General features: G+C 48.6%; 1 protein-coding gene across 2 annotated transcripts in view; it reads right to left on the bottom strand.

Annotated features, from left to right (window-relative positions):
• The window catches only part of LOC143286078 (uncharacterized), a 58229-nt gene extending 49154 nt beyond the window's left edge, over positions 1 to 9075 (bottom strand). The window contains exon 1 of one of the 2 annotated variants that reach the window (XM_076593668.1): positions 8663 to 9075. In XM_076593668.1, the coding sequence (XP_076449783.1) occupies positions 8663 to 8726 (64 nt within the window). In that variant the 5' untranslated portion in view covers positions 8727 to 9075. Of the gene's footprint in view, positions 74 to 8662 lie in introns of those variants that run through there. The other variant, XM_076593658.1, reaches the window with a different exon arrangement.
• Positions 9076 to 9919: the final 844 nt, after the last annotated feature.

Genomic DNA, 9919 nt, shown 5'->3' on the forward strand with positions numbered 1-9919 from the left:
CTGTGCTGACCACTCGCCCGGTACTCCCTGAACTGCTGTCCTCCCCCTCGCCGCTCATCGTCCTTCTGGGATAACTCCTTCCCCAGATCACTGACCTGTGGATTTTATGTCTCTGCCCTAATCCCTGCAGATCCCCTGTCAGTCTTCTAGATGGGCTTTACAGACCATCAACTGTACTGTTCGAACTGGACTCTCGTGAACTCGCCTTCCGCTTTGTAGTAGATGATCAGCTCCTTTATGTCCTCCATCAGAACTGGTCACGCTGTCGGCAGTTCACACGTCGAGCTACGTGGCGATCACTGCAGACCTCTGTAGCTCTACATACCGATCGTTTAAAATAAATATATAATCTTCTTTTTTTTAAATGAAAAAACAAATAAAGTCCACCACACACCCATTAACTGGCAGCAGATCACTTTACATTGGTCACCGCGTGGGAAAAGTGCACTCTGGATTTCTGCACGATTAACGTGTCCCGCAAAGTGAAACTGCACGAGCTGAACCTGTCAACGACAGCTATTGTCGCCGGTCACCGACACTCAACAGGCACTCCTCATCCAATGTGCCACCACACCCCTTTCTCCTCCACCATTTGACAAGAAGACGTCATCCACCAGACGTTCACATCAGATAGCAGCCGGCACAGTGACCAGCCACCCCGGGTGGTGAATGCCTTCTGTCTGCTCTGGTCAGAGTGAAGACAGGTGACAGGAGGAGGCAGGCCCAACTGACCGCTGCCTGGAGAAAACAACACAGCCCCTTCACACCTTCACGGCACAGGAGGGGAGAAATCTCATTGGATGGCTGCTTCCCCTGCACTACTGATGTCCGCTCCACTGGACGACTGTCGTTCACTGGTAGCACAGACAGCGGCGGATGGCCGGACAATGGAGGCAGTGAGGGCAAAAGGAAACGAGGACCATCCCACTGTCCCTGTCATCCCCGCTTTTCCTGCCCCTCTTTCCTCTCCCAGAGCCGGAGTGCCGTCTGACTGAGTCACTGTACAGCACACTGCACTGCACACGAGTTGGGGCCCAGGAGGTGAACAGTCCCCTGGCCTTGAGGCTGTGCTGTACGGTCTGTGTGAGTGGAGCTGTCCAGGTATGAGTGGAGCTGTCCAGGTATGAGTGGAGCTGTACAGGTATCAGTGGTATGAGTGGACACCGATGTTGTTGACATCCAGGATTGCTGTCTGCTTCACCGGCCGCTACCTCACACCCTGGCTGCGTTTCCATCTCAATCACTGCGCTTCACTTGCTTTGTAAACGGGTGGATTATCTGGACGGGTGGGTTAAAAATTCTCCGCGTGCGTTGTGTTCAGTCAGCTTGGGGGCCTCTCCCACTGCCCAGCATGCAGCAAGCAGGGCGACATTCCTGACATGGCTTGCAGCAAGAGCACCGCTGCCCCCTGGTGCGCTGTCTGAGTTATCTTTTCCTGCTTCCGAGTTACCAGACGACACTCCCTTTAAACAACGCGCACATGGATTAGTCTCCATCCGGCAAAGAGATAAGAAGTCGTGATAAACGAAATTAATGTCTGCTCGCTCTCTGTGTGTGTGTGTGTGAGAGAGAGAGAGAGAGAGAGAGAGAGTGACACGAACAGATAAAGCATATATAGAATGTGAGCCCTACATTATGCATAATTTTCCTTTCTGCATTTTCAGCCCCTGAAAAAAAAAGTTCAGAACTGATAACAGAGGTAGCAAACATATCAGTTTACTGTACTATAATAATATAAATATCTATTCAACAGGGGGTTGAACTATAACGTTAGCCTGTGACGCTTATTGTCGTCACAACAAACCAAAGGTTGCACGTGCTGGGGGTAAAACCAGGAGTACTGTGTCCAGACGTGTCTGTCCGGTGAAGACGGGTGTGAACAGGTTGTTGTGAGGACAAGGTGACCAGTGAAGACCAGGTCACCGCGCCGAATACCTTTGTAATTAATTGTGAACACAGCGCCAAAATGCTTATGTACACATATTGTATTTTGTATTAGTTACATGAAATATATAACATTTTCATGTACTCCCGGCGGGGTTACCTGAATTAAACACGTTGTCCTTTGCTGGTGGTACCAGCAGTGGACTATGTGGACGATGATACTGATGTCAGTTTAAAAGACATCTTCTGCCTCCGTCTCCCCTCGCACTTCTCTGACCTTTCATTCTGAACTGAGCTGCACCGTGCGGGCCTGATAAACTATGTTGTTTGGGTTGTTCATCCCCCCCGACCCCCCACCCCCCACCACTTCCTCTTCACTCTACACTTCAACACTTCCCTGTTTTCTGCCACCGGTTTCCCTTACTCTCCTTCAGTCCGGTTTTCCCCTTAACCTTGTTTTCTATCCCTCCCCCCCCCCTTCTCCCCGTCTCCACCCATGCACCCCCACCTCCCCTAACGTATCCTCCATTCTACACTTTGTTTTCTGTCTCCCACCCTCTTCCCCTCACCCGTTGTTGTGCTTAATGATTATCGTAACTTGCTTTCTTTTCTTTCTGTTATTCTGACTGCCCCATTGTACACCGTGCTGGATTTTCATTCTCCCCCTGTTCTCTCCCCGTCCGTGTGTAGCATTATATAATAGACCTACATTCCTCTCTCTCTCTCTCTCTCTCTCTCTCTCTCTCTCTGTGTGTGTGTGTGTGTGTGTGTGTGTGTGTGTGTGTGTGTGTGTGTGTGTACTGTACATTGCTTTATTGTCTTTTTTTTCAAGTGTGAGGGAGGGATGGGTGCGATTTGTGGGAGTGGGGTGTTCAGGACTCGCGTTCTGATTTAATCTTCTTTCTTCTCCTACTCCTCCTCACTCCCGCCACTTGCACCTTTCATTCTTCACTACACGTCGTTTCCTGCGGAGACAAGCCGAGTGGTATTGCGGTGACAAATTGCTGGTGGACTTACTGCCGTACAAAGTACACTTACACTGTCGTACAAAGCACCCCTGTATTGCCAAAGGAAGCACCTTCATGTTGCCATAAAAAGCACCCTTATATTGCCGAATAATGTACTCTTATGTTACCATAAAATGCACAGTTCTATTGCCATAAACAAAGCAAACTTACATTACACTAAAATAAAAAGGTACACTTCCACTGTTCCAGTTGACATGACAAGCTAATCACACCGGCGCACCTGGTTGGAAGCTGGTTAGTCAGAAGACACCACTTCACTAGAACACCACGCTTGAGGACTACGAAGTACGTATAGCGACAGTTAAAAGATTAAAAGAAAATAATATAAGAAGATACACGTGTCTGTGTGTTGTGGCTGTTATGGGAAAACGGTTGGGAGCTAGCTGTGTACAGTGTACATGTCGGTAACGGTATCTTCTGTTTCTCAAGGAGGCGTCACTGCGTTCGGACAAATCCATATACGCTTTCCATATCTGCTTGGCAGACGCCTGACCAGCAGCACAATCCAACGCACTTTGGTATCACCAGTCTGCTGAGGCAGCGAAGCAAGGTTTGGCCACAGACACCAACAGCCTGATGTTTGTATGCTTTGACTAAACACTACACTCTCTGGCTGTTTCAATGACTGGACGGGTACTGGTTTCAGCAGTGTTTTGTTTGAAAATGTCACCATACAAATACAATCAATACACTGAACAGACGGTCTGGACTGATCCCCTTGTGGTCGGTTGGGCTTAGAACTAAGCCACATGATTTGGTTTGATCAATATGAAAAGGGGTGAGTGCAGGAGAGAGAGAGAGACAGACAGACACAGATACAGAGACAGAGACACAGAGAGCGGTCGTGCCCGCATCACAAGTGACAGGGCGCCAAGCACGTCACAGTCATACTGCCGAGTACTACTGACATCAGTGACAATCAGTCAGTGAGCACACAGGCAGTCATTTTAAGTGAACGACCGAGTGCCCGTTTTCCGGCTCACAGAGCTCTCTTTAGTCATCAGCAATGACACCAGCAGGATACGTTGTCTTCTGCCAAAGCGGAAACACCGCTGTCTGAAAAGAGTTGAGTGGACGGAAACAGAACGCATGCGAGCGAACACACGCACACACACACACACACACACACACACAGAGACAGAGTCACACATGCATAATGTATACATAGAGAGAGAGAAGGGGGGGGGGGAACGGACAGTCATTGAGAATAAAGACGAGTGGGAGGGGACAGATAGAAATGTGTTCAGCTGCATGAGAACGACGCTCCTATTGTTATCACTGCGGGAATCGGTGATGTGGAGTGCAAGACAGACAGGTGCACCCATGGAGAGAGAGGGGGCGCGGGAGGGGGGGAGGGGGGGGGGACAGGGGGGGGGGGCTTTGACCTTTGACAAACATTTCAGAGGGAGGGACGAGGTGACAGGGAGTGTAGTAGAGGAGGGTGGGGCACATAATTTATGCCCTCATACATCTGCACCTGCCACCGTCACCCCTCCCCAACCGATGGGTGAAGCAGAGAATAATCCAACACCTGAAAATTACATCCGGACTGGAATCTTTTTTTTTTTTTCCTTTTTTTTTTTTTTTTTACGTGGTCATCCTTAGGTGATACTTATGGAAGAAAAGTGTGTGGACGGCGGGGGGTCGGGGTCGGGGGTCGGGGGGGTGGGGTGCGGGAAGGGGGTGTCTTTATTAACTCGTAGAAGCGACAGTGCTTGTGTAGCACTCAGCTGCAGTCTCGTTTATCGTCAATAATATCAACGGGGATGAACATCCCCGTAAAGCGAGGGAGAGGGGATAGAACTATTTAACACTACATTGACACCACCAGAACGACAACAATTCGAGATGGGCAGCAAAAATTCCAGTGTTTATTTTGGGTGTCTGCGATTCAATTTTGATTTTTTTTATGAGATATTTTTCATCCTGAGATCATAATTTGCAGCCGACGCACTGACACCATCAAAGCGGGACACTTAAAAAGGCGGGAGTCGACAATGCCAACGTGTGTTGTGGGTGTGAGCCCTACCACATACATACATACATGTATGAACACAGCAAGCACTTGGATGGGCTTAAACGGTTCCGTCTCGCAGTTTTTGTGTGACCAAGACCCAAACCCTCAACAAACTTGACCCTAATAGTGTCAGCTAACAAGTCGTTACAGTCCGCGTTAAACTCAACTCCGCTGTTTTGTGTGCGAAGAGGCCTCCAGGCAGACAGGCAGATGGGTCTTACCTGGAGCCAGAGAGACAAAGGAACATGACAGGGGACTATTCTATCTCTTGAGGACGGCTTATAAATATTCCTGAAGGGGTTAAAGATGGCCTTATTCCTGAAGGGGTTAAAGATGGCCTATATTCCTAAAGGGGTTAAAGACCTAGATAAGTAAGTAAGTGAGTTTTGAGTAGTTTGTGCGCACTGGTCGTGACTTGTCATTGAGACATCCACCGTCACTTACATATGATAGCATTCCTTTCCTGGTGCGTGTGTGTATTGGTTTGCCTGACGACACAGTTGACAGGGGAAGATTTACTTAACGACACCGTTCACACCTGACAACACAATAAATGACAAGGCGATAAATGACAACGCACCAAATGAGGCCAGTCCCAGACAGAATGTCGAGTCAGACACACCGGACAATTATTGAAGGTTAAATATGGTTTGACGCTTTTATCAACTTCACTTCTTTTGTGTAGCCCTTGCCGGTGGTGGTGTCAGGAAGGCTCAGATCAAGTTGCCACTCGTTCCTTTCACCCTCTTCTCCATTTCTGTCTGTAGCCACTGAGACAGGCACGCTCTCACACACACACATAGTGAGAATGAGAGAGAGAGAGAGAGAGAGAGAGAGAGAGAGAGAGAGAGAAGCAAGTACACCCGGTGAGAGACCAGGAAAGAAAAATATCAAGTCTTTTTCACACAATTCACACACACACACAACACTCTCGCGTTCTCTCCTTTCCCTCACACACACACACACACACACACACACACACACACACAGAGGGGGAGGGAGGAATGAGTGAAGGGGTGTTGTTATAGTGAGGGAGAGAAAGGTGTAAACATAAAATTAAATCACGGCCTAACCGCGCCCCGGCCCCACACACCCACCACCACAGTCTGTGCCCATGGCATGTGTGTACACAATGGAATGCAATCTACCTTGGCTGCTGACTCAACCACGGAGAATTTTACGCCGCTTTGGGTTTATTGTCGGCACCTCGCCAGCTCAGTTACCTTTGTCAGGAACACTGATCCGAATTGATTAATACAAATCTGTGTGATTAAAAACGATGACCTTCCAAGTGACTCATAACCGATAACACTGGTTACCAAACATCGGGCTACACAACTTGAAATGACGACACCGCCAAACGGTTAGGCGGTTCACGTTCACATCGGCATGTGGGCGACGACAGACTGACAGTGAAAACAGAACAGGCAAACTTCACACACTGACTGAAGGCATTCGGACATGTTATAAATCATAGAGCTCTCTCTCTCTCTCTCTCTCTCTCTCTCTCTCTCTCTCTCTCTATATATATATATATATATATATATATATATATATATATGCATACCCCCCCAGGGTTACATGATGTTGTGGGGGTGAGTGATGATGAGTGGGTGTTGAGGGGCGGAGGGGGGGAAGGAGAGGCCGTTTTGCTCGACTGAGTCATGTCAAAAAGAGTTTGTCGTGTGTGTTGTAGTGGTAGTGGTAGTAGCAGCAGCAGCAGCAGCAGTAGCAGTAGTAGCTCAGTTCAGTTCAGTTCAGTTACTCAAGAAGGCGTCACTACGTTCGGACAAATCCATATAAAGTACGTTGGTAGTAGTAGTAGTAGCAGTAGTTGCAGTGCTTAGTCCTCACGACTACGTCTTTCCATTTGTCTTTAAGTGATATTGGTGACGATAAAGAAAACCGGAGGGGGGGGGGGGGGAGCGCGCGCGTGTATGTATGTGTGTGTGTGTGTGTGTGTGTGTGTGTGTGTGCATGTGTGTGTGCCAGTGTGTGTGTATGCATCAGTGTGTGTGTGTGTGTGTGTGTGTGTGTGTGTGTGTGTGTGTGTGTGTGTGGAGAGAGAGAGAGACAGACAGAGAGAGAGAGAGAGAGAGAGTGTGTGTGTGTGTGTGTGTGTGTGTGTGTGTGTGTGTGTGTGTGTGTGTGTGTGTGTGTGTGTGTGTGTGATACGTAGCTGTCCGGCGAAAGTCAGGGATAAGGAAGGTTGGCTGTGTGTGACACACAGAGAGACAGAGAGACAGAGAGGTAACGACGTTTCCTTCCACGCAGAAATGGGAGCTGCCAGAAAGCGGCAGGCAGGAAATGCCGGGGTCAGTGTGCAGTCAGCAGTGTACTGTTCGTGGTCGTCAAAGCAGACCACTGAGATACTGCATGTGCGTGTGTGTGTTTCAGACCCGTCAGTCAGTCAGTGCAATGCTTTCACAGTCACAGGCCCCTTCTGACCGACCAAAGGCTTCCCCCACTGACCCCTATAACAACAAGTACTGTATTCTATATTTGTAGTCGCACTGACTGGCTTCCCTTCATGCTGGCGGGTTTGCTCTACTTCCTGGGTGCAGTTTCCTCAGAAGGTTAAGGGGAGGCAACAGCGGGGGGAACTCTGAACACACACACACTGAGACTCAAAGAAAGAGATATATATAGATAATCATATATATATAGAGAGAGAGAGAGGGCGGGGGGATGCACACACATGCGCGCGCGCACACACACACACACACATACACGCACGCACACACACACACACACACACACACACACACACACACACACACACACACACACACACACACACACACACACACACACACATGTATATTATACAGAGTGCGTATTGTGGAAGGAATGATGCCAAATGTCCAAGAATATAAATATATTTATAATATATATAATCAAGTTTAACTACAAGTACAACGTACTATGCATGCCCATAATTACGCCATGGCATCAAAGAGAGGTAGGTAATATATATTTAAAATAAAAATGATCTCTTGTGGCTACGCTGGTAACACCGCAGTAACATACATTCCTTCAATTGAATTGATGAACACGCGTTCAGCACTCCTGTACGTTCTCGATATATATATCCATTCATCGCCTGCACCTGTCCACTCCATCACTGCCCGCTGCCTACAGGCCACACTCCCTCGCTTTGGCGGCACGTTGTATTGGGCAGATCATTCATCAGTTTAACAGCTTTAATCCCCTTCATTAATCAGCTTTAACTTGTTCTCTCTCTCTCTCTCCCTCTGTGTGTGTGTGTGTGTGTGTGTGTGTGTGTGTGTGTGTGTGTTAATTTCACTTGAATCATTCACGTGTAGCATTCATGCTAGGGTTTTGTTGTTGTTGTTCCCTTGGTGTGTGTGTGTGTGTGTGTGTGTGTGTGTGTGTGTGTGTGAGTGTGTTAGTGCGTGTATGCGTGCGCGCGCGCGTGTGTGTGTGTGTGTGTGTTACTCGCTTCCGTTTCGTACAGATGTGAGCGATGTTGTCTCTCTCAGTTTGACGCTGTGTTATACTTGTACATTATACATGTATTAAGTATTAAGTATAGCATTTATATGCGCACATGTTTGTGAGTCTCTTTAGAACAACGGCAGATGTGTAAGTCGGCCAGAGTGCTAATCAGTCTTCACCGTTGGAAAATAAGGATTCATTGATTCATTCTCTCTCTCTCTCTCTCTCTCTCTCTCTCTCTCAAGGCCGAAGCGAACAAGAGATGAGCACTCACCAGGGGTGATCTGGAGTTCGATACAGGAGCGGTAAAGCCGTCCCGTTTTGTTGAGTTTGCTCATGATGACAAGAGGCACAGATCTCACAACTACACACTGCAGACGTCGTCACTACTACAGCCTCCCCCACATCCACTATGCACGACGAAGACACGAACACAGCACGGCACAGTGACCCACGCTGTCACTGACCACATCAGTCCCATTCCCCACTGTATGCTTCACATAGTTTCCCTTCACACTGTCCATGGATATTTAATACAATCGCCATCACATGGGCACACCCGGGCTAAACAAACTCGAGTCGCGCACGCTGAAGCAACAGACGCCTGGAATGTGGAATGGGTCAACGTGTTAATGGTCACCTCCTCAAACTAGTCCTGAATAGAAGAGGTGCTGGCTTCTCAGTTTCCGTGTGGTCATCACAGCAGCTGTACGATCCCAGGCTCGGAGTCAAAAACAGCCAGCGCACTCAATGAGCCGTGAAGAAGTGAAAGTGGTGTTACGCTGCGCCCCACACAGACAGCGTGGCCACGCTCCTCTATAACTATTTCCCTCTACGACTGGGCTTTCCCATGTTGCCGTCAGACAATGCAGCAGTCTGTTCGCCGGCACACTGATAGTAGTTGACACTGCAGCTGGCGACATGTGTGGGCCGGCCACTGTTGTTGTTTATTACCGCGCCTGTGATCACACAGAAAGTTTATTCCTGCGTGTTGTTTGTACCGCTCGGTATATGACACAGCAATCTGTTCCAGTGTGTTGTGTACACCAATCGGTCAATGACACAGCAGTCTACTGATTCCAGTGTGTTGTTTAAACCACTCGCACAATACCACAGTAAGCTAGTCCAGTGTGTTGTGTGTGGCCATTCGGTCAATGACACAGCGTGCTATTCCAGTACGAGTGTTGTTTTTAAACTACTGCTACAATCAAACAGCAAGTGACTCCGGTGTGTTGTTTACCACTCCCACAAGGACAACGGGTTATTGTTGTAGCGCCCGTCCAGACACACCGTACAGCCAGCCAGTGGAGCGGTGAAAGGCCGGGTGAAGGGGAGGAGGGGGGGAGGGGAGTGACAGGTGAGGAACACACTGACAGGACAGGGGGCAGACACACGGCAGTCACCACGCAGTGCTGCTGACGTGCCCATACATCACACCCCTGCCTCACTTCCTTCCTTCATCCTTATACTCAGTCTCCCTCTGTTCACAGATGTAGCAAAAACTAACGCACGAAAAATCATGTAAGACGAG

This window comes from Babylonia areolata, chromosome 1 (assembly GCF_041734735.1).
Source record: "Babylonia areolata isolate BAREFJ2019XMU chromosome 1, ASM4173473v1, whole genome shotgun sequence".
Lineage (NCBI taxonomy): Eukaryota > Metazoa > Mollusca > Gastropoda > Neogastropoda > Buccinidae > Babylonia > Babylonia areolata.